General features: G+C 48.8%; 1 protein-coding gene across 1 annotated transcript; it reads left to right on the top strand.

The window, feature by feature from the left end:
- The first annotated feature begins 610 nt into the window (after positions 1–610).
- RRM1 (ribonucleotide reductase catalytic subunit M1) lies at positions 611–23,334 on the top strand. The gene is made up of 19 exons (XM_037908970.1): positions 611–759; positions 1,727–1,815; positions 3,587–3,764; positions 4,471–4,571; positions 5,326–5,385; positions 7,595–7,634; positions 9,683–9,845; positions 10,528–10,669; positions 11,313–11,396; positions 12,892–13,053; positions 13,753–13,832; positions 14,399–14,600; positions 15,984–16,133; positions 17,238–17,459; positions 17,757–17,833; positions 18,872–19,007; positions 19,750–19,845; positions 21,575–21,763; positions 22,400–23,334. The coding sequence occupies exons 1-19, from the start codon at positions 741–743 to the stop codon at positions 22,586–22,588; spliced, it is 2,379 nt and encodes a 792-aa protein (XP_037764898.1). The 5' UTR covers positions 611–740; the 3' UTR covers positions 22,589–23,334.
- The last annotated feature ends 477 nt before the right edge of the window (positions 23,335–23,811 follow it).

Raw genomic sequence — 23,811 nt, 5'->3', positions numbered from 1 at the left:
CCCCCCCCCCGAATGCCCCCCTCCCCCAGGGAGTCCCCCCTCCCCACGTCTGCCCTTTCCCCCCCCGAATGCCCCCCTCCCCCAGGGAGTCCCCCCTCCCCACGTCTGCCCCTCCCCCCCCAATGCCCCCCTCCCCCAGGGAGTCTCCCCTCCCCACGTCTGCCCCTCCCCCCCCAATGCCCCCCTCCCCCAGGGAGTCTCCCCTCCCCACGTCTCCCCTCCCCCGAGTGCCCCCCATTTCCCCCAGGGAGTCTCCCCCCCGTCTGCCCCTCCACCCCGAGTGTCCCCCTCTCCCCGTCCGTCCTTCCCGCCATGAGGGAGCCCCCGGGCCGGCCGCTCCACTGGGCGAACCCCGGGCCGGAAGCAGCCCCGCTCCCGCCTCCGCCGGGCATCTGAAGTGAGGGGACGGGAAGGCGGGCTCTCGGCCGCCATCTTGGAACCGGGCAAGGCTGCCGCCCTTGTCCCGCGTTGTTCCCTTCCCCCTGTGCCGCGTTCCCGGGGGCAGAGGGCGAGCAGGGAGGGGCCGAGGAAGCGCTGGGCCCCGGGCCGGGTTGGGCTGGGCTGGAGCCCCGGGTCAGGCCGCTGCCCGTATCCAAGATGGCGGCCGCGGCCTCCACCAGGCGGGGAGGAGGCGGGGCGGTACGGCGGCGCGGCGGGGTCAACGCCGCCGTTGGCGGGAGCGGGAAGCCGTCGGTCGCGCCTGGAGCTCACCCGCACACCGGAGAGCGCGAGCCGCCGCCATGCACGTGATCAAGCGAGGTGAGAGCCCCCCCCCCCCCCCGCTCGGGGCTCAACGGGCCCCCCCCGCCACGGCTCGGGCGCCCCGCCCCCACGGGGGGGGGGCTCAACGGGCCCAGACCCCCCCCCGGCCCCTAGTGTGGGACCCTGGACACCCCCAGCTCCCCTCCCCCGCCGCTGGCACCAAGCCCCAGGGGCTGCCCCCCCCCCCCGCTGCCTCTCCTCTCTGTGAGGGGGGCGCCCCACGGGCCGGGCTGCCCCCCACCCCCAGCACCGTGACACCCCCCCACTGAGGGGGCTGGGCACCCCGCCCCTGGAGCGTGGGACCCCGTCGCCTCGCGCCGCTCCCTGCCCCCCCCCCCGCCCCTCGGCTCACGCCTCTCTCCTGGAGCGGGGGGCCCCCCACACCGCCCCGAGCCCCCCGGCGTGCGTGCGCCCCCCAAGCGTAACGCCAGGCCCCCCCCCCGCCCCCGCGTGAGGACATCTACTCCCCGCGAGGCCTCCTAACTCCCCCCTCCGTGAGTGGGGAGCCCCCCGTGGGGCACCCAGCTCCCCTGGAGACCGGGCCCCCCTGCCCCCTGTGGCTCTGGGCCCCGAACGTCGGCATCCCCCCCAGCCCCCCTTCCCTTGAATGGGGAGCCCCCCTTCCCTTGAATGGGGAGCCCCCCTTCCCTTGAATGGGGAGCCCCCCTTCCCTTGAATGGGGAGCCCCCCTTCCCTTGAATGGGGAGCCCCCCTTCCCTTGAATGGGGAGCCCCCCTTCCCTTGAATGGGGAGCCCCCCTTCCCTTGAATGGGGAGCCCCCCACGTGACCTCAGTAATCCCCCTGGGGCTGGGTGCGTGGGGTGCTGCTCCTCGCAGCGCCCCTGGGGAGAGCACCGAGAGCGCGCGGCGGCCATGGGGGGCCCCACCCGACCCCTGTGGCCGGCTGTCTCATTCCGGTTGCTGTGTCTCTCCCTCTCTCTTCCCCTCTGTTCCCACCGGGTAGATGGGCGCCATGAGCGCGTCATGTTTGACAAGATCACGTCTCGCATCCAGAAGCTCTGCTATGGACTCAATGCTGACTTCGTCGATCCTGTGAGTTGACTTGTATCCTCTCCACCTTCCACCCACGCGACAGTGGTGGCCATTGAAAAGCCGCCATTTGTAATCCAGGTGCCACCCAGTTATTTCCCCTTCTTAGTGTAAGGGGAGATGTTGGCATGTCCCATTACCCCTATGTGTGAACTGTTGGCAAATGCTGCTTTTTTAATGGCAACCACTGTGTCCTTTACTTTTCTTTATACAGTAGAACCTCAAGATTTATGAACACTCAAATGTTTGCAACTCCGAACTTAGGCTTGTTGTTTCAAAAGTTTACAACTGAACGTTGACTTAATACAGCTTTGAAACTTTACTATGAAGAAGAAAAATGCTGCTTTCCTTTTATTTTTTAGTAGTTTCCGTTTAACGCAGTACTGTATTGTATTTGCCTTTTTTGGGGGGGTTCTGCTGCTCCCTGATTGTGTATTTCAGGTTCCAAATGAGGTATGCGGTTGACTGGTCAGTTCGTAACTTTGGTGTTTGTAACTCTTAGATGCTATTTTAACTTGAATTTTTCAGAGATTTGTGTTTGGCTTTCTCTCCCTCACAGGTGCAAAGTCTGAGACAGAGATCTGTGTTTACCTGTTATAAATTCCTTCTGGTGGATCCCTCAAACATGGTTTAAAATGATCAAGTTCCTGGTGTTAGAAAGCTCCCTGCCATTTCATCTTGAATATCTTGCTTCTCTACATTAAAATAGTGTAGCAATCACATGGCTTTTTAAAAAATCTCATTTTTACAACTCTTTGTCCATGCCAGTCTGAAAGAGAAGTACTAGTTCTCTTTGTTAGAAGAACACTTTTTTGTGTTTTATCAGAAGTGAATTTCCCTCTCTTAACGGTACCACTACCCTATTATTTTGAGCATCCTAGGAGTGGATATTGACCCTGATCCTGCAAGCAACTCCCCTCAGTACCCATGCATGGCCCCATTAACATCCATGGGGCTTTTCATGGACATCTGAGTCCACCCATGTGGAGTAAATTGTAGGATTAGGGCCCTGGGTCACAAAGGCCCTGTCTTTCTTTATGTCTGTAAAACACTTAGGATGCTGTCAGTGCATTAGAAATAAGAAGTAGTAGTTCTCAGCCATGGATCTCAAAGAGCTTTACAAAGAGGCAGGAGAATCATTATCCCTGTTTTACAGTTGGGGAAACTGACACATGGAGAGGTGTGTTGTCTCGCTCCCAGCCAACGGCAGAAAAAGGAATCAAATCTAGGTCTCTGGTTTCCTAGTATAGCAACCTGGGGACTGGGCTAATAATAATGAAGTTAGTTACTTTTTCTTCTACTCAAGATAGTTAAGTGCCAAGAAGACTGCGAAAAGCTACAAAAGGATCTCACAAAACTGGGTGACTTGGCAACAAAATGGCAGATGAAATTCAATATTGACAAATGCCAAGTAATGCACATTGGAAAACAATCCCAACTATACATATAAAATGATGGGGTCTAAATGAGCTGTTCCCACTCGAGAAAGAGCTCTTGGAGTCATTGTGGATAGTTCTCTGAAAACATCCACTCATTGTGCAGCGGCATTTAAAAAAAAAAAACAAAAAAAAATTCCAGTGGGTAGATGTGAGAGAATATAAATCACTTTATCATCTGCCGTTTAAAGTGAAGCACATATTGTAATAACTTTGTTTGCAAACAGAAAATACGATGCTAGGCATTGGGAAAATGGGGTTCTTCTAGACTGTTGCTGTAAGGATGGTATTGTCCCTGAAACGTTGGTAGCTAACCTGCAGAATTCTGATTTCCCTAGGCACAGATCACCATGAAGGTGATCCAGGGTCTATACAGTGGTGTCACAACAGTGGAACTGGATACACTGGCTGCTGAGACAGCTGCAACCCTCACCACCAAGCACCCCGACTATGCCATCCTAGCAGCAAGGATCGCAGTCTCCAACTTGCACAAAGAAACCAAGAAAGTGTTCAGTGGTGAGTGTGTCTGTGGGCACGTGAGTAACAGCTTGCGCTCCCTTGTTGAGGAGGGAACCTGTGAAGGGGTTGTGGCATTAGAGGATATGACTATGGTAAACTTGTTCTTAAACAGGAGTGATTAAGTGTTGAGTCTATGTACCTGAGACGTTTAGTTCTACCAGCTCTACACCTGATGCTATCGAATGGCTGGGCACACTGCACATATGCTGAGAGAGTATGATTATGTGGTTTTGCGCACACATGGAGAAAGCTTAGTTACCTGTCTTGTTATAAATGTTCCAATGAATAGTTTCTACTGGAGCATTTACTGTTAAAATCTGGATGTCCTAAACAGCTGTGTTAACAATAAGAGAATACATTTAAAAAAATTAGGTCTTAGCTAAAAGTAACTTATCTGGTAAACTTTATATGGATTAGGCTTATTTAGCATGTATCTGACTACCACTGGACACTTTGTGTTCCTAGAATTTCTTTCATAAAAGCAAATTATTTTGGGGCTTCTGAGAAGTAGATATTCCCTGCCATTGGACAGGTAGAAGAACAAACAAATGTGTATTTTTTTGAAGACACTTTGTGGGGGCTAGGTTTGGGAGAAGTGGGGTGGTTCAGGCATGTTCAATTTTTGTAATGATAGTCTGAAAACTATGTAAATAAAAGTCTGTGAATGGCTTTTCTTTGACTCTTCTTTCCATTTCCTTTGTAGATGTCATGGAAGATTTGTACAATTATGTAAACCCTCATAATGGCAGACACTCTCCAATGATCTCCAAGGAAACGCTAGACATTGTCTTGGCGAACAAAGATGTATGTAGCACTTCATGGGATCTGATGTTCCTAAGATACAGTAAACTCTGTTCAGTGATATTTTAAACTTCTAAATATGAAAGTAAACCATGTTGGCTGTAGGACCAAAAAAAATCACGCACTGATGTAAACTAACAAAGATGGTGACTGCTCTATTTTGTGGAGGGACAACAACACTTGGAATTCTGACCGCTGAAGGATACTTCTGATGCTGTTATATCAAGGACATATATCTCTGTTCTTATATGGCCCCCATCTCTGAAATTGGAGTGTCTGAGGCCCATTTGGTAGTTGGACAAAGAGCAGCTCTTAACTTAATAAAATAACAGAATCTCTTCATTTATTTAATAGAGAACAGTCTTTCAAGGAGAGAGATGAGGTTTGTTATCTGTCTCCTTTAGGTTGCAACCTGTGAATGATTTTTGTTCTGAGTTTTCCTGTGTGAGGTCTAACTAGAATGCAGGTGTATGGGTGAGCAGGGCCAGAAGCCAGGATGTTGCCCTTAGAGGAATTTCATTAATACTTTGCATAAGATGCCAACTGTATTAGCCAAGAAAGCCTTGCATATGCTGGTTTTCTGCCTGGTGCCTGTAGCTATGGAGTCATGTTGAGGCCAGAAGCATGAAAACCAGAGGTACTGAACAATAAGAGCACTGTTGTTTTGGTAACATGAAGCTGTGTGAGTCTGATGTTAGGGGTAGATGGTTTCCTCAGTCTAAGTGCTTAATCTGCCTCTGAATTGTTTCATCCCCAGCGCCTGAACTCCGCTATCATCTACGATAGAGACTTCTCCTACAACTACTTTGGCTTTAAGGTAAAGACCAGATTTCTTGTGAGAGTGAAGATTTAGTTTTTTTTCAAAGCCTTAACAACCTAAGAAAAAAAACCCAAATCATTTTCATTGCTGCAGAAAGAGACTGTAGTAGTGAAGGCGGCCTCCAAAAAACAGTGGCCAAATTGAATGAGTCATGTGCTCCTTCCTCTATGATTTCTCAACCTGGCTTTGTCTGTGGTGCCTGAGGGCAATGCCACTATTTTCTGAAAGCTTCACTGTGCCATTTTTATCTAGCACAAGTGCTATTTTTGACAGCCTCAAGACATCCTTTAATGCACGTTTAAATCCTTGGAGTTTATGGCCTTGGGGGCAGGAGGGAATGGTGATGGAAAATTTTGCAGGGGAGCATACTCTTGTGTTGGGAATAGTAAACCCAACTGTTTTGGTTGGGATCCTGTGAAGTGATCCACACTTACTCAGCATTGCAGATATGCTCATGTGTTTAGCCTCTGCACAGCTTCTACATCATCATGGTGGACGTGCATGCTTGATTGCTTTAGTTTGTGTTAATTGGGGATTAGGAACAGGACACAGTCCCAGCATAAACCGAAACTACTGGAGGGGAAAGCAGGAAGAAAGGATGAATGTGTATGAGAGTCCTGGGCCAGTTGAAGCCCAGCACCTCTGTTTGTAATGACTCTGAAGTCTACATGCCAAATAGCTTCTCTCCGTAGAAGAAAAGTGGGTGCTGTAGGTGATGTGAAAGCTAAATACTCTGGCCTGATTGTCTGCAGAATTTCCCAGTGTGAGGCTGCAGCCACTTTGACCTGGGTTGATGTGTTACAAGGCCAGGGCAAAGGTGTGTTCCACTGTAGCATTTGGGCTGTAAGTTCCTTGCAGCAGAGGCACTGGATGCTCTGCCAGATTGTGCTTTGCACATGCTGTTCCTCAAGGAGTAACCGAATCCAAACACATCAGGTCTTTGTATTCCCGATAAAAGCTTTCCCGCACTGTTCAGACAAGCTGCACAACTGTCCCCTGCATGTCCTCCCATTCATCTCTCTGCATTCTTCCATGCTGCTGCACAGACCCTCCTCCCACAGCCAGTTTGCATTGCCTCTATTTTCTCCTCCATATCCACCCTTAAAACACACTTCTTCAGGGAGAAGTTTAGAGTCCAACCCTGTGAGATGCCCACTGAAGTCCGTAGGAGCCGAGGGTGTTCAGCACTTCATGGGATTGGGCACTTAAACCCTAGCTCTGCCCGCCTTGAAGCTCTAACTAAATCAGCCCCCCAATTCAGAACTGGGCAGGGAGACACCCCCCTACCCTCAGCAGTGGGATCCCTGTGGCATCCCCCTCCTGCCAGCTATGTGGACTTAAGGGAAAGAAACTTCAGGGAGGAGCCAGCCAGAGACTCAAGCTGGTAGAGCAGCAGCATAAGCAGAGACACGGATGATGCCATCATTATTTTCTACACTTCTGATTAGACGTTCTGTCCCCTGTGCTGATTGCTCCAGCTACCTTTCCTACCCTTCCCAGTGTCTTCACCTCAGCCTGTCTCCACACCTGCCCCTCTTAACCTTCCTCCTCTTCCTTCACTTGTTTTCCCATTTACTTTATCCCCACCTCGCTAACTCATTTCAACTCCCCTTCTCCCCCCACCCAATCTTGTGGAACTAACATGATTGCCACCATTGCATTGTCTACTCTTTGTGTTATACCCACTTCCCCTACTCTTGTCTATTAGATTGTAAACTCTGGCGCAGCAATTGTCTACTACGTGTTTCTTCAGTGCCCGGCACAATGAGGCCCTGATCTTGGTTAGTTCTTAGGCACTACTGTATGAAACATAATTAATGATGACAGTATTAGGAAATGTATTGAGGGAAATAGTACTCTCTTCCCCCACCCACAGCCTCTACCAAACCCATGGATCGAAGGCAAGTACTAAACCTCACCATGCATTCACTCCTTTATCTGTACTCTGTCCGCATAGATTGCAGACTCCTCAGGGCAGGGACCTTGCTGACGTATGACTGGATAGAATCTAGCCCACCTCAGGTGCTGTATCTGTAACAAGGTTGAAGAAGAGCAGAGAACAGAGCTTGTGTAGGAAACCTGGTATTGGGAGAGCCAAACTGCTTGAGAGTTGGGTTTTTGATCCCAGAGCTTTGTGCCTTAATCGGTACAGCTTTTAAACTGGAATCTGAACGACTGTAACTGAGATGCTTTTCTTTCTTTAAAGACTCTAGAGCGCTCCTATCTGCTGAAAATCAATTCAAAAGGTAAGAACAGACTGTTCCTGTTTGATGTATTCTCTGCTGCGAGCTGAATGGGGCTAGGTAGCTTCCTTCACAATTTTCAGTATCCATTATTTTCCAAGAGGGTACAGCATATTTGTAATCTGCTTGTCCACATCAGAAAGACTTTCTTGTGCAGTCCCCCTCCACCCACATACGCTCCCTCCCCAAACATCTTTTAGTAAGACACAAGCATCTCTTTGCCGTAGCTGTGGGAAGGCTTGCAGTTGTACTAAAAGCAATTATTAGTTACAGTGCCACATTGAGTTTAGTTGGGTGTTTTGTTTTAAATAATGGCTGCGTGGGGCACTTCATGCATCCAGCATGTGGATCCTATTGGCACAGAGACCACTTATACACCAGGACACTCAGTTATGGTATCAGCCTGCTGTTCATCTCCAGCAGGCTGATACCATAACTTAGGAATTGCCATATGAGAAGTTCATTCGCAATCTCGCTGTTTGGTGTTTGGGTATTTGTAATAGAGCTGAAGTTGGCATGGCTAGAACACCATAGAAAGCTGGCTAGATCATCGGGCTCAACGGGTAGTGATCATTGGCTCTATGTCTAGTTGGCAGCCAATATCAAGCAGAGTGCCCTAAGGGTCCAGTTTTGTTCAATATCTTCATTAATGATCTGGAGGATGGTGTGGATTGCACGCTCAGCAAGTTTCCAGATGACACTAAACTGGGAGGAGTGGTAGATACTCTGAAGGGTAGCGATAGGACACAAAGGGACCTAGACAAATTAGAAGATTGAGCCAAAAGAAATCTGATGAAGTTCAGCAAGGACAAGTGCAGAGTCCTGCTCTTAAGACAGAAGAATCCCATGCACTGCTACAGACTAGGGACCGAGTGGCTCGGCAGCAGTTCTGCAGAAAAGGACCTAGGAGTTACAGTGGACAAGAAGCTGGATATGAGTCAACAGTGTGCCCTTGTTGCCAAGAAGGCTAACAGCATTTTGGGCTGTATAGGTAGGAGCATTGCCAGCAGATTGAGGGACGTGATCGTTCCCCTCTATTTGGCATTGGTGAGGCCTCATCTGGAGTACTGTGTCCAGTTTTGGGCCCCAGACTACAAGAACTATGTGGAAAAATTGGAAAGAGTCCAGTGGAGGGCAACAAAAATGATTTGGGGGCTGGAGTACATGACTTAAGAGAGGCTGAGGGAACTGGGATTATTTAGTCTGCAGAAGAGAAGAATGAGGGGGGATTTGATAGCTGCTTTCAGCTACCTGAAAGGGGGTTCCAGAGAGGATGGATCTAGACTGTTCTGTCATCTGCTACCACTGAGAACAAGGGTCTTGGTCTCAAGTTGCAGTGGGGGAGGTTTAGGTTGGATATTAGGAAAAACTTTTTCACTAGGAGGGTTGTGAAGCACTGGAATGCGTTACCTAGGGAGGTTTCAGAGTAACAGCTGTGTTAGTCTGTATTCGCAAAAAGAAAAGGAGTACTTGTGGCACCTTAGCGACTAACCAATTTATTTGAGCATGAGCTTTCGTGAGCTGCATCCGATGAAGTGAGCTGTAGCTCACGAAAGCTCATGCTCAGATAAATTGGTTAGTCTCTAAGGTGCCACAAGTACTTCTTTTCTTTTTACCTAGGGAGGTGGTGGAATCTCCATCCTTAGAGGTTTTTAAGGTCAGGCTTGACAAAGCCTTGGCTGGGATGATTTAGTTGTGCACTGGTCCTGCTGTGAGCAGGGGGTTGGACTATATAACCTCCTGAGATCCCTTCCAACCCTGATATCCTATGATCAGTTTCAATTGTTGCGTCACCTCGTGTCTGAAATTTCATGGGCATCCGTAATAGTGAGAGAGTGGTTATTATTATAATATACCTAGAATCCTGAAAATGGTTAGCCTCTGTTTTGAACCACTTCAGTATAGGTAAAAAATTTGGGGCCTAGAATTCTGACCGTTCAGGCTTCTTCAGTGGCATATTTTAGTCCTTCTTTTTTTGCATGATCCGTGTCTGTCAAAACTGACTTTAAATGGAATGCTTACGTTCCTGTTCTCTCCCTTCTGGTGTCTAGTTGCTGAACGCCCCCAACACATGCTGATGAGGGTATCTGTGGGAATCCACAAAAATGACATCGATGCTGCGATTGAAACCTACAACCTCCTGTCTGAGAAGTGGTTTACCCATGCATCTCCCACACTCTTCAATGCTGGCACCAACCGACCTCAGCTGTCCAGGTACCTCAGAATGCCAGGCTTGGCTCACACTATGTGCAGAGGAGGGTGCTGGGCAGGAGGTGGTTTCTGTTCAAATGAAATGTCCTGTGACAACTTTTAAAATGGGCAGCTGCACTTTGGTGACCCCTAATTAAAATAATCTGTAATTTGTCAAATATGGCCCCAAATGTATATTTTTTTATATTTAAAGAAAAAAATCTTTTACAGAAGCCTAAGGCCAATAGAAGTGATTCCACAACTCTTTTTAATTCCTAAACATTGTTTAAACACTCCCTTCTCCTGAAGTGCATGAGAACTTAAAAGGGAAATTAACTAGAAACAAAACTAGTCATGGCTATTAACTATTCATTGTCCAAGCTGAGATGCTAAAAACACAAAAATAAATGGAAGAAATAGATTTGATTTTTAAAATGTTCTTGTGTCTGTTACTTATAACTTAATTTAAAGAAATCAGCTTTTAAAAAAACGCTATAATTAGCTTCCCAGGAGCATATGCGTTTCTTTAAAAAGTGAGAGCTTTACAATGCTCTGCAAATTTGCATCATATTCTTTGCTTCACTTACCTGACCCCTAAAGCGTTAATGATTCCAGAGAACCCTCGGCAAGTTTCTCATGCCTTCTGTGGCATTGTTCACTTTGATTTTGAATTGTCTGATGTCAACTTCCGTTTGTTTCCATTCAGCTGTTTCCTGCTGTGTATGAAGGATGACAGCATTGAGGGAATCTATGACACTCTAAAGCACTGTGCGCTGATTTCCAAATCTGCTGGTGGAATTGGTGTTGCTGTGAGCTGTATCCGAGCCACTGGCAGCTACATTGCTGGGGTAAGTGAGTAAATGGCACACCATACTGATGTATACCTTCAAGTATCAGGAAACTTCTATGCTTAAATCACATTGTCAAATCAAGTCTGCTGCTACCAGGCCGGTATACCACGGGGGGAGGTACATCGAGCCCAGTAGCTTGCACCTTTTTGTGGTATGAAGCCAGATAACCTAGCATTCCTATTACAATACTTTGGTTTCAGATTGAGGTATGTTCAGAAAGAAAAGTCAGTGTTTCATCAGACAATTATATCTTTACAAATTAATAACTGAGAGTAGATACCTCAGGACTCATAAACTGCCAGATTTCTCCATTTTATGCATGAGCAATAACATCTCTTGCAAGTTTCCAGATAATTCTTTCGAGTATTTTAACACAAATTTAAAGCAAAGCACATTCAAAATGTGGCTTGTATAAACAAATGCTTATTAGAGCCCTTGTTAGCTGACAGTGAGTGCTACTTCCATGTTGTATTAAAAAAAAATTAGTTCTCTTGTAGCCAGCTTTTATCTGCAGTGGGTAAGAAATGGCTTTCATTGTAAGGGCCTTGATGTTTGCTGTGTCTCATTGGCAGTCTGTCTAAGAGCAGCCTCACAAACCAACCAGCTTCCAGAGATTGATGGTTTTCATGTGTCTTTGCAGACAAATGGAAATTCCAATGGGCTTGTCCCAATGCTGAGAGTTTACAACAACACTGCCCGCTATGTGGATCAAGGTGGTAATAAGGTATGTCATCTTCCAACCAGGAAGGAAGGTGGGGATGGAAACCTTAACTGAATGTCTTAATAAGCCAGCAGTGGGCTGTGGAAAGATCGATGATTAGCACTGATGAACTGGAGCAATGGCTCTACATGGCATGTACTAAAAAGCAGTGTCCTGTTCCCATCTCATGAATATTTGGTTCTCCCTTCATTACGAACGCCACAGTGCAAATGTACCTTTCACTACCTATCCTCTGAAAGGAGTGTCCTAGCGTTTAAGGCAGGAAGGGCCCACCACTATATCTTACGGGCCGCCACCCGCACCCAGTGCCCTCACACTAAACCCAACAACCAAAATGAGACCGAAGTATTACAACCCACAGGAGATTCAGCTAGTATGTACCAAAGGCAGAGAACAGGAGGGACTGAGGTGCACCAGTGCGTGAGGCCCATGCAGTGGTAGGGAAGTGATTAAGTGAGGTATACCCAGATAATCCTGGCAAGTGACCCATATCAACCCACTGCAGAGGAAGGCAAATCCCACCCTACCCTCCCAAGGTCGGTGCCAATCTGACCTGGGGAGAAATTCCTCACTCACCCACATATATCACTTGGACTCTGAGCATGCGAGCAAGAGCCAGCCAGCCAAGCACCTGAGAGAGAGCATGCTTGGTGCTACCTCTGCCCTGGCCCAAACCATCCAATGTTCCATCTCCAGCTGTGGCCATCCCTCATGCTTCAGAGGAAGGAGATAAAAAACCCTCCCAGAATAAACTCGGAGGGGAGGGAATCCCTTCCTGGTCCTGCAGGTGGCTAGCTGAAACCCTAGAGTGTGAGCTTTTAGGAGCATAATACATAAACTAGAAGCGAGCCCTAGAACTGTTGAGATCTGCCCCACGCCATCACAAGCAACCACATCATACAATTACACTTGTAAATTTGTCCAGCTCTCTCTAAACTAATTGTTGTTGGCCCCAACAACTCCTACTGGGAGGCTACAAGTTCTGTTTCTGTAAAATACCCACACCTGTAAGGTCAGCCTCTTTCACTCATTCATAAGTAGCTCCTGGAGTGCCTCATGTTGACTTCTAATCTAAAAGTGTCCAGAAAGAGTTCTGCAAAAAATGAAGCACTGCACAAATAATCCAGAAGTCAGTAGAAAGCTTGACCAGGCAAGGAAGTCTTTCACATGCCCAGCACTTGTTGAACATCAGAGATGAGGGAATTTCAGATGCATGTTCCTTTTGACTGAAACACAATGTGGCCAGCCCCAGAGAACTCAGTCCCAGGAAGTGAGAGCGACTCTTACTCAGCATCTGGTGCATCTGCCTTGATGGGACTTCAGAAAGACAAGCTCCTTCTAACAATGGGGAGAAATTATCTGGGCCCCAAACTGTGTAGGATCTAATTGTGCAAAGCTGGTGTCCATGTTTCCCCAACAGCAATGTGGTCATCACTCATGCTCCCATGTGTTTCCCCTGTGTGTCTGGTTCCGATCTTGGCTGTGTTTTGTCTGACAGAGACCCGGGGCCTTTGCCATCTATCTGGAGCCATGGCACTTGGACATTTTTGAGTTTCTTGACCTGAAGAAGAACACCGGGAAGGAGGAGCAGCGAGCCAGAGACCTCTTCTTTGCCCTCTGGATTCCTGATCTCTTCATGAAACGGGTGGAGACTAACCAGGTGAGGCGATGTGTTGGTGCAGGACAGGGTCGATTAATGGAGCAATAGCATTATCCCAGAGTCTGCAGAACGACCCTGGGATGGAATTTGAGATGTGCTGTTGAGCTGTCATCTTACCAGCAAAAGAACTTCCGAAAACAACTGCTGCAGAGCAGTTTAGCTAGGCAGATAATCTACAGAGTGCTTTGGGTGAACTGCAGGGCAGTGATTATACCACATCACGTCTTCGCTCGGCCTCAGAGCATTGTTCACTCACCCTCTTGTTCTCAGATTAATTTTTGACCTCTGGAAATTTGTTTTAAATGCTGAAAAGCTGCAGTAAGCGAAACACTGAACCTCCCTCTATAAACAGCCCCTCTTGTGGCTGTGTGCATGTGCTCCAAAGTAGGTTCTGATTTGAGGAGTAAGCAGTCATTCAGGACTGAATATTATCCTTCAAGTGGGGGCTTAGGTTTATTTAACGTCAGTTACCTTAATAGTTTTAACTCCTGCTAGTTTGATAACCCTTCCCCTCCCCTGAAATTGCAGGATTAGCCTCATGTTTCGGGAGGACGGAAAATTAATTTGTTCATCGTTTTCGCATCAGTACTGTGTGTAGGTTAGCAAGTGTTCACTTGTTATCCCGTATTAGCCGACTTCCATTCTGTTGATGGAGATGGGTTATCTAAAGATCTTCTGTCTTTTTGCTCTCCTTCATAGGACTGGTCCTTGATGTGTCCAAATGAGTGTCCTGGCCTAGACGAGGTTTGGGGAGAGGAGTTTGAGAAACTGTATGAGAGGTATGAAGAATGGACAGAATTATGAGCAGAGTTAGCTGTCTACATCTCCCACTCATTGAGTTGCCATCCCTCTTTATATGGGTGGCTCTGTTTGTACCTAGTGACTTTGAGCCAAACTTCAAAAGCCCAGTTCTGTCCTAACATGACCCTGTGAGTTCTGTTTATGGGGTTATTAAGGATGGAGAGAGGGTATGTCTCCTTATCCCAAATTGAAATTCTGCCCAAGATGGGGAGAAGCCTGAACGATGATCTCCGTTTAATAAAGGCAAACAGGTAGAAATCTCAGTAAGGGGATTGGTGGCTTCATGTTGGACTAGCCTCATTTGTTGCCTGCCATGCAGGAAAGAATGCACTGGTCAGCTTCGTGCCCCCAGTGAGTGGGAGCAGAGCCAGCATCCTGCCCCTAAATCGTCTGACTGGCCAGTTCAGATCTGGCTTGGACCACAAATGAAAGGATCTGGCCGCCCAGTGAAGGCGTCATTGTACTAGGGACTCCCCCCGTTTCACTAACTCTTTGTTGAGCCCAGGGAAATAAATGTTAAAGGAGCGCTTGCTTTGTCTTGCAGTTACGAGAAGCAGGGCCGTGTCCGCAAGGTGGTGAAGGCTCAGCAGCTCTGGTACGCCATCATAGAGTCTCAGACCGAGACCGGGACCCCTTACATGCTGTACAAGGACTCTTGTAATAGGAAGAGCAACCAGCAGAACCTGGGAACCATCAAGTGCAGCAACCTGTGCACAGAAATCGTGGAGTACACCAGCAAAGACGAGGTGGGTAGGGACATGGGATTTACTCCAGCTCCGATGGGGAAGCTGTGCTTGTGCGAGGCTCAGACATTCAGAATGCAAATCTGTCTTCAAGTGAGGGGAAGCCTTGTCTTTATGGGTTCTTCCGTTTGACCTGTTTTTTTCCCCCTACTCTGGGGGTTCTGAGAGTCATGGCCAGGGGATCTTCAAAGCAGACCGATAGGGAAACTGAATGGCATGTTGAATTTAGGAAGCTATCGTGTGTGTCAACGACTTTTCCATAGGCTGTTTGTGTTTCCCTATAAGAGTTGGGTATAAGGGCTCAGTGGGGAGTGCCCTGCTCCATTTGCACCTGCCCATGGCTGCTGTGAGGGTGGGTGGGGCTCATGGTCACTATGGGGGGCTGGGGCTTATATTGGTACTTTGGTGAAACCTGGACATCTTGTTTTCTATGGGGTCAAGAGGGAATCATTGAAACCTCCAGAGTCTTGGAGTGAAGTGTGGCCCTAAACAGGATGCTGCATAACTGAGACCTACACAACTAGCTGTCTGGTTTCAGTCCCTTGAGTGTGGGGCAGCTGCTCTGGGCACTGGAGGAGCAGAGTCCCTAGTGAAGCAGAAGAAGAATGAGGAAAGGAACCACTGCCAGGCACAGTTTTGGGCATAGCCAGTATAACGCCATGCCCCCAGTGGGTCATCGGCAGTGGGGTCTAATCTGAGACCACCAGGTCTAAAAGCAGGAGCCTCTGCTGCCTGAGCTAAAGGAGACCGCTCGGTTAGCTCAAACGCTCTAGCCCATTACACTGCCACCGTGTAAGCACAGGTTACTCTAGGAATTGTTGGTTTCATCCTCCTGAGGCTGGCGGGATAGTATAAAAAATGAGCAAGGAGAGGCTGCCTGCGGACCCCTGACCTAGCAGGACAGTTGGTGCTGGGATCAGCCGCTCTAATGTTGTGACAGAGCAAGGTGATCGAGGAAATGGTTGGGGATCAGGGTCTGGAAGGCAAGGAGAGGCAAGACTGTCCGCAGATAAAGTGAGCAGAACTCCCGTAGTGTTCAGGGATATCAGCAAACCTACAGGGATTCCTCCCCCTTCTGAGATGCCTGGTACTGGCCACTATCACAACAGGACTAGATGAGCTAGAGGTCTGATCCATTACAGCACCTCTATGTTCCTACAGAGGTCAGAGGCCTTCAGGCAATCTACATACTTGCCACTCTTGGGCTATAGGATACCTAGGATGAGGCAGATGTTCTCCCATCTCTGCCCGTTGCACTGACCTGTGTGTTTCAGCTCCCTGTGTCCATTTCCTCTGGGTAGAGAACCTGCTCTGGGGGCTGGGACTCTGTTAGTCTCTCGTATTGCCCAATGCTGGCTGACGCTTCTGCTCCTGCTGTTGTTCCAGATTGCGGTTTGTAACTTAGCCTCTATCGCCCTGAACATGTACGTCACATCGGAGCACACTTACGACTTCAAGAAGCTGGCTGAGGTCACCAAAGTCATAGTCCGAAACTTGAACAAAATAATTGACATCAACTTCTACCCTGTGCCAGAGGTATGGGGGAGGGTGCAGTTGGGCTGGAGCAGGGGTGGGTGGAAAGGGCGGAGAGTCCTGGAACAAAGGAGATGCTGTTATACAGCTGGCTGGATTAAGGTTGAAGCAACATTCATCCTGCTATTGCATGCTATAAAATTGGCTGGAGTTCTAAATCTGTCAAGTACTGTTTTCTGCAAATAGAACTGTGATAATAAAACACCCATCTACCCTGCTGCAGCAATAGTCCATCATTGGTAGCCTGACTCAGTAGAAACCTGGCTCAGTACCCTGAAGCTTGGCAAATTCCAGATGTGATGGATGCTTAGTTGGAGCAGATTCCAGAGGAGTGGATCCTCCCCTATGAATGCTTTGCATGGCTTACAATAGGACATAGGCAGTCCCTTCCCTGAAGAGCTTACAGAGTAAGGAAGACAGGCATGGTAGAAAGAGTGCATTAGGAATGCTGAAGGAAGTAGTGCAAGGTGTTTGGTTTTATTTATTGCTGACTATTTTTGTGGGCTTCACAGACGTGCCTCTCAGAAACGATTTGGAGGTGAAGAGGGTTGTAGCTTAGTGCAGAGGAATTCGGAGGGCATTCTCTGCATAGGGCAGTGTGGAGATGGTTGAGGGAGAGTGAGACTGGCCTCCTTGGTGGGTGGGGCAGTAAGAGACCATGGCCAAGATCCAGGCTGGAGTGGAGTTTTGCTGGTTTTGAAGGAGAGAACAAGGGCCAAGCTGCTCAAAAGTAACTGGTGATTTTTGGGTGTCCAGCTTGAGACTCCTAAAAAGGGCCTGATTTTCAGGAAGTGCTGAGCACCTGCCCTCAGAGCACCAGACTCCTTTAAGGGGCCTCAATTTGGACACTCAAAGTCACTTGTCACTCTTGGAAGACATGGCCCTTGTCCTCCCCTTCAAGGCCCCATGTAACATTAGGTGACAAAGAACTAGTAGAGGGAACGAAAGAGCAGCTGCTCTGACTGGACTGATGGACAAGGAAGGGAAAAGTGAGAGGCTGTTTTGTGTGGACTGAAGGGGATGGTGGCCGCCGGAGTGAGTGGATGTGTGGTCAGGGTCATGTGGTTCTGATTTCTACCTTCTATTGTCCTCCCCACTCAAACATAGGCTGATCTCTCCAACAAACGCCATCGTCCCATCGGCATTGGAGTGCAAGGGCTGGCGGATGCGTTCATCCTGATGAGATACCCCTTTGAAAGTCCCGAGGCCCAGTTGTTGAACCAGCAGATCTTCGAGACCATTTATTATGGTGCTTTGGAATCCAGCTGTGAACTTGCCAAAGAGTATGGGCCGTACGAAACTTACGAAGGCTGCCCTGTCAGCAAAGGCGTAAGTAACAGCATCAGGTCTCCAATAGAGCAGAGCTAGTGTGAGGGCACTTAAAGCGGCTGGCGGAGTAATCACTAGGCTAGATATTCACTATCCACTAGTGAAAATTGGGCTGGATGGGTGGGGAGAGGTCTGCAAAATTCCGATAAAGCATCTTAACTGTCTGAAGCTGAGCGGTGAGTATTGAAGTGACTTTTTTGTTTGATTTTTCACGATGGTCTTCAAAACACAGACGAATTCCTGCCCTTACCCCAAAGATCACGCTGTCTAACTCAGCCCATGCCTCTATTCTTTTAGATCCTACAGTATGACATGTGGAACGTCACCCCTACTGATCTGTGGGACTGGAAGGCTTTAAAGCAGAAGATTGCCAAGTGAGTAAATGCCCCAATGAATATTGCTCAGTTTGTTAGATGCAGACATCCTTTGATGATGGTAGAGATTACAGTTTTAATTGCCTGAAATGTGCTGGTTTCTTTTGAAAAAGATTGTGTAGAAATGGCAACAGCTTACTCAACAGATCAGCTTTTAGTGACAAGTGTTTTACCATCTCCTATTCCCACTAGCCCTGGAGATCCTGAGCGAGCTGGGCTTTTCTTGTTCGTGCATTGCCAATAGACTTGTTCGTTCAGTTCCAGTGGATTACAGGTCACTGCGTTTGCATAGGTGTGAGGTGGGTTTGCAGGCCGACAGGGAAACAAACCATCTGAGATGAGCACATCGGATCCAGGAATCATGGAGAGACAAATGTGAAGCCTTGTGATGCTTCAAGATTCACTTGCAGGGGTTTAACTTTCAGCTTTTCCCCAACAAATCTTTCCTACTGTTACTTTGAAAGGCGAGATATGTTTGCCCAACTTGGCTGTCAGAAGGCTGCATGTTTTTGGAGGCTTTTTCTCTTTTACCTGGAGGTGCTCCTGATCATCTTGGAAACAAGTTTTTTGGGGAAATCCTCTGCCCACCAATTTGTGGGAAAGAGGATGTATTTTCACACAGTACTTGTTTGTCAGTCCACCGTGAACTCTTCCCCATGACTGAGCCATTTGGGAAGCTCTGGTGAGGAGGAGGATAGCTGTGGTGGAGTTACACTTCCAGGTTACCCAGACTCTGCAGAGCACTTGTAGGTGAATGCTGAGCTTGTGTTTCCAGTCTACGTGAGGTGTTTCAAGACAGGCTGTTGAGATGTGGAGGTGAGGATTCAGGGGGCCTAGGTGGAGTTAGAAAGGGCACTGCTGAATTTTCTTGCCCTTTCTATGTGTACAGCACAGTTCCTTGCACTGAACCCTGATTCTCCTCTTTCCAAACTATGCTTAGGGTTGTGCTTCCTGGTGGGATTCATCTCGCAGGTGCTGGTGTCTTTCTCTGGTTGGCTGAAGATTTAACCTCTGATTGTCCTTGCCTCCCTGCGTTAGGTACGGTGTTAGAAACAGCCTACTCCTTTCTCCAATGCCAACTGCTTCTACTGCTCAGATCTTGGGCAACAATGAGTCCATTGAACCCTACACCAGTAACATCTACACACGCCGAGTTCTCTCTGGCGAGTTTCAGGTAAGGAGGCCGGGACAAATGTGGTAAATGGCTTTTAAACATGCAGGCTTTTGACAGCCAGCAATGTTCAGTAAGACAGAAGCAGCACATTGTATTAGTCAATTTATTTACCCTGTATGTCCCTCTCCCATGCAAAAACATGCCGAGGAAGATAAACAACTAAGCCAGAATGTTCATACAGAGCCACAGTGTGTAACTTGACTGCCCTGGGATATGCTGAAGGGGCCTTAATTACAAATTCAAGAAATGCTGGTTCTGTTAGAGAAGGCCCCTGTGAGATCTCAGTGTTGCCTGCAGGATTGATTGCCAAAGAGGTGGGGTGGGGGTGGGGGGTAAGGAAGGACACCTAGGCCTTCGGGAAAGTTCAGAGGTCACAGGGCTCATCACGGAAATGTCAGGAGGAAAGGTTTCTGCGTGTAAAGTGTTTAGTAAAGTGTATCGATAAGAGGTGTAATTAACGTACAAATGCTAGGGGATTGATCGTACTGCAGGAAAGGGTGGGGGCTAAATTAAGGAAGAGATTTAGGGATAGATAAGGGGAAAATCTGAGAAAGGGGAGTAGCACAATTGGCCAGCTTCTTAGAATGTAAGATTGGGTTCAGTGGCTATTTGGGGACCTGCACCATGTGGGTGGAGGTGTCTCCTACACGGGGAATTATCCCTGCCATAAGGCAGGAGATGGGTTAAGCGAGCACACAGTTCTTTCCTTCCCCATACGTCTAACGGGCTCCGCTCTCTACAGATTGCGAATCCACACTTGTTGAAAGATCTGACGGAGAGAGGCTTGTGGAATGAGGAGATGAAAAACCAAATCATCGCCCACAGTGGCTCTGTGCAGGTATGTGAGAGGAGCTGGGATTAATGTGGCTGTAAAGGCAGCAGGTCAGCAGCAGGAGCTGGCACAGGTACTCGAGAAGGCGGGCAGGACCTGCCACATGTGCTTAGGGTTTGTTTCACGCTGCTCCGTCTTTGCAGCATCTCTTTGGAAGGGAGAGCTGGGATGTTGCATGCTGGCTCTGACAAAGTCGAGAGTCTCTGTGAGAAGCATTAGAAGATTTTTCTGACCACAGGGTAACTTGTCATTTCTGAAGTTTTCTGGAATGTGTGCAGTGGAGGTTTCCACTGGTTATATGCTTTTCTACTCATTAGTGGAGCCAGGTACTAGGTGGATGAGTTGTTCCCTATAAGCTGGAGGTTCTCCTTGACATGCTATAAAAACTCCAGGGCCCAGCGGGTGTGGGGTGGGGGGCCTCAGGGCAGGGGCCTTGGGCACAGGTGTAGTTTAACTTCTATTTTTGAGGGGCAGGGGCCAGTGGGAGGGGGTAGCTAGGGGCTATGTGCACAAGGGGTGGCTCTGGGTGCAGGGAGGGGGGTGACTAGGGGCTGTGTGCGGGCAGGGGGGTAGCTCTGTGCAGCTCAGGGTGCAGGGAGTGCATATCTCAGGGTGTAGGGAGAGAGAGGTATTAGGGGCTGTGTGCTGGGAGCACTCCCCTGCAGTCCCTATTCCCGGAGGAGTCTGCCAGCCATGGAGCCGGGTCTCCCCACCGAGGGGGCTCTTACCGGCTGCCTCTGCGGGAGCAAAGGGGACTGGGAGCAGAGGAGCAGCTTCAACCCCAGGCACCAGCAGGAGAGGAGGGAACACCGCTGCTGCCTGCTCCATGGCACCAGCCAGAGCCACAGCTGCCCAGCTCCGGGTTCCCGCCTCCGACCTGGCCAGGGGGCGGGGAGAGGAGATGGGGGGGCCAGGGGAGCTGCCCCCGGGACCGCTGTGCTCTTGCACTGCAGTTCGGGGGTGGGTGGGGCAATGCCCTCCAGGTCCCCAACTCTGCCCGTGGGCTCAAGGCTTCTGCCCCACAGGGAGCACCAGGGCTCGGGGCTCCAGGATTCAGCCCCACACTCCTGGGTTTAGCTCCGCGGTGGGGCTCTGGGGATCGGGGCTTCAGCCGCAGGCTCCCGCGGCCCCCTTGAAAGGGCTTGTGGACCCCCAGTTGAGAACCGCTGCTCTAAGTTGTCCGGTCCCAGAGAATGTTAGTCTGCTTAGTTGTCTGTAAAAGGGGGAAACTTCAGAGCAACAAATAGACCTAAAACAAGAACCCGCTGTGTAGATATTGGCACCCATACCTGAAAAGCAAAGGAGTCTCTATGGGCTCAGTAAATTGTGCCCTTCTCTTTGACATGTCTTTCCCTGTAACATGCTGAGGGTGAATGCCCTGCTAATAACACTTTCCTTTTGCCCTGAGTGGGGAGGGTAACAATGACTAGTTCATCTCCCTTTCTTGTCCTGATTGGCTAAGGGGTTCTTGCCTTGGACACCTGGTTGAACATGGCCTTCTCCCTTAAAGTGTCCCAAAAAGGAACCTGCCTGTTCTTTACGACGGTAAAATGTCCATTTAAGGGCATGTATTTACAGATTATTTGGGATCAGTAATGGTTGGTTGTAACATTAGAGGTCAGTTGCAGTGCGGTTTGGTTTTAGCCAGAGGAGATTGTTACCGGTTACCATTATTATGTGACCATTAAGGCAGTCATTGGGAATGCAGCCTAGTAACCAGTCCTGTTTCTTTCAGAACATCGCGGAGATTCCAGATGACTTGAAGCAGCTCTATAAGACAGTCTGGGAAATCTCCCAGAAGACCATCCTCAAAATGGCAGCTGACAGAGGCGCTTTCATTGATCAGAGCCAGTCCCTGAACATCCATATTGCAGAGCCCAACTATGGCAAACTCACCAGCATGCACTTCTATGGGTGGAAGCAGGTATGTGGGAGGGGTGGGTGGAGGGGCCTACTCGCTAGTTGTTAGCGTTTGGATTGACACATTCTGTCACTAAAAGTTGGCTCCTGTGGTTCTTAGAAATAAATGTCTGTTTCCCTTTCATTGCCATCAGCAATATCTCTCTGCTTCTGAGGACCTGGCCTACACTAAAACGTAGGTCAGCCTGGCTACGTCACCCAGGGGTGTAAAAAATCCACACCCCTGAGCCCTGTAGATAAGTCAACCTTGCCCCGGTAGATAGTACTAGGTCCACAAAGGAATTCTTCTGTCAGCCTAGCTACTGCCTCATGGGGAGGGGGAGTCCCTACGCTGACAGGAGAGCCCCTCTCATCGGCATAGGTAGTGTCTACATTGGCGCAGCTGGAGTGTTTCAAGAGTAGACCAATCCTGAGGATGAATGACTAGGTGGCTTGGGGCACTCCCAGCATTGTTCCCATCTATGGATCCTAGCACAGTAGCCATAGATCATTAGCTAATACTGTGGGGTGGTTACTTCCTATTGGGGAGCCATTAACAAAGGCAGCTGCTTGGCTTACGGGAAGTGTGTCTCAGTAGCCAGAACTCAGCCTGAGCTCCAGCATGCTATGATTCCCTGACTTGCATGCTTTCACTCTGCAGGGCCTGAAGACAGGCATGTACTACCTGAGGACAAAACCAGCGGCCAAGCCCATCCAGTTCACCTTGAACAAGGAGAAGCTCAAAGAGAGAGAGAAGGTGTCCAGGGAAGAGGAGGAGAAGGAGAGGAACAAAGCAGCCATGGTGTGTTCGCTGGAGAACAGAGATGACTGCCTGATGTGTGGCTCCTAACGCATCTGCCCTTTGGTGCCAGCACGGCTGCTCCATCTGGCTTAATCTCTTCTACAGTAGATAGGTCTAGTTTTACTTCAGTACGTAGGGTCTTGCTGGGACTATGATGAGTGGGCGGTCAGGGAGTAGTGTACAATGCTTTCCCCATCCCTGGGTTGGGGCCTGTGTGTATGTACCACCAAACAACCCCCCTCCCCCCCCCCGCATAAGAAGTTTATATATATATCCCTTTTGCAGCTGAGCTTTCCTGGAAACTAAGTGCTTTTGTATAGTCTTGCATTATCCACTGTAGATAGAATTTTCCTAACTGTGGACAGGAAAAATGCTAATGCCTCTTACCTTAAGGCTGAGTTCTGTGCACTTCAGACAATTGTCCTCATTTTACTACTGTGCTTATGTGGACCTGATGAATGAATTTCCTTTGCCACAGTAACTTGGCAGTGAGGAAAACATCCCTGTGCTCTGTCTGTTGTGGCCAGGGGCACGTTGTGTTAAGCTGAGGAGTTTGGCTCACACCAGAAGTGTTTGTGTGCCTGTTAGACCTACTCCTCACAAGGAGCTCCTGGTTCTCCCAAGGTCCTGGGAAACAGACTGGCTATGTGTACACATCGCATGCAGACTTCTTCGCCATCCGGCCAGAGGGAGGGCAGAGCATTGCACATGCTGTCTCCTTTCAAGAGCCAAATCCATCTGGCTGGGCTAATTGTTTGATGGTTCTAAAATAAATGTTTTTACCTTTCAGTGTACTTAACTTCCCTTACTAAGGCAGCCGGACTTCAGTGGCCTAGTTTTTGAATAGTTATTAAATTTGCGTATCATGCACCTTAACTCAACCCTTTAAACTAGCTGAAGACAGTAATAAAGTCTAGAATGCTGAGGGTGTGTACAATATCTCAGTAGTAATGTAGAGTGGTAGCCCTGCTGGTCACAGGATATTATGGCCTTGTCTACACTGTTAGGGGGCTTATTTCTTCACCCGCTTACTTCCCTGGTCCTTCTTGCATGAACAGAGAGCAACAATACCCGAAGTCCAAAGGTGCAAACAATTCGATGTTTATTGGGGTGAACTTCCAGCAAGCATGATTCCAGTTTCCTTCCGTAGTGTCCCCCTTCCCAGCTCTGACACCACAGAGCCTTACACCTGTGTCCCTGTTCCCATTCCTGCCCTTAGCCAAACATGATTCCAATTTTCCCACCCCCATTCCCTGTTCCATTTCCCTCAC

The sequence above is a fragment of the Chelonia mydas genome, chromosome 1 (genome assembly GCF_015237465.2).
Source record: "Chelonia mydas isolate rCheMyd1 chromosome 1, rCheMyd1.pri.v2, whole genome shotgun sequence".
NCBI classification, from domain to species: domain Eukaryota; kingdom Metazoa; phylum Chordata; order Testudines; family Cheloniidae; genus Chelonia; species Chelonia mydas.
This window is presented reverse-complemented; position numbering and strand designations above follow the sequence as displayed.

Coding starts and splice junctions, on each gene's coding strand:
- RRM1 (XM_037908970.1), top strand. Junction 1,816..3,586: donor ATGCTGACTTCGTCGATCCT/GTGAGTTGACTT, acceptor TGATTTCCCTAG/GCACAGATCACCATGAAGGT. Junction 11,397..12,891: donor TGGATCAAGGTGGTAATAAG/GTATGTCATCTT, acceptor TTTGTCTGACAG/AGACCCGGGGCCTTTGCCAT.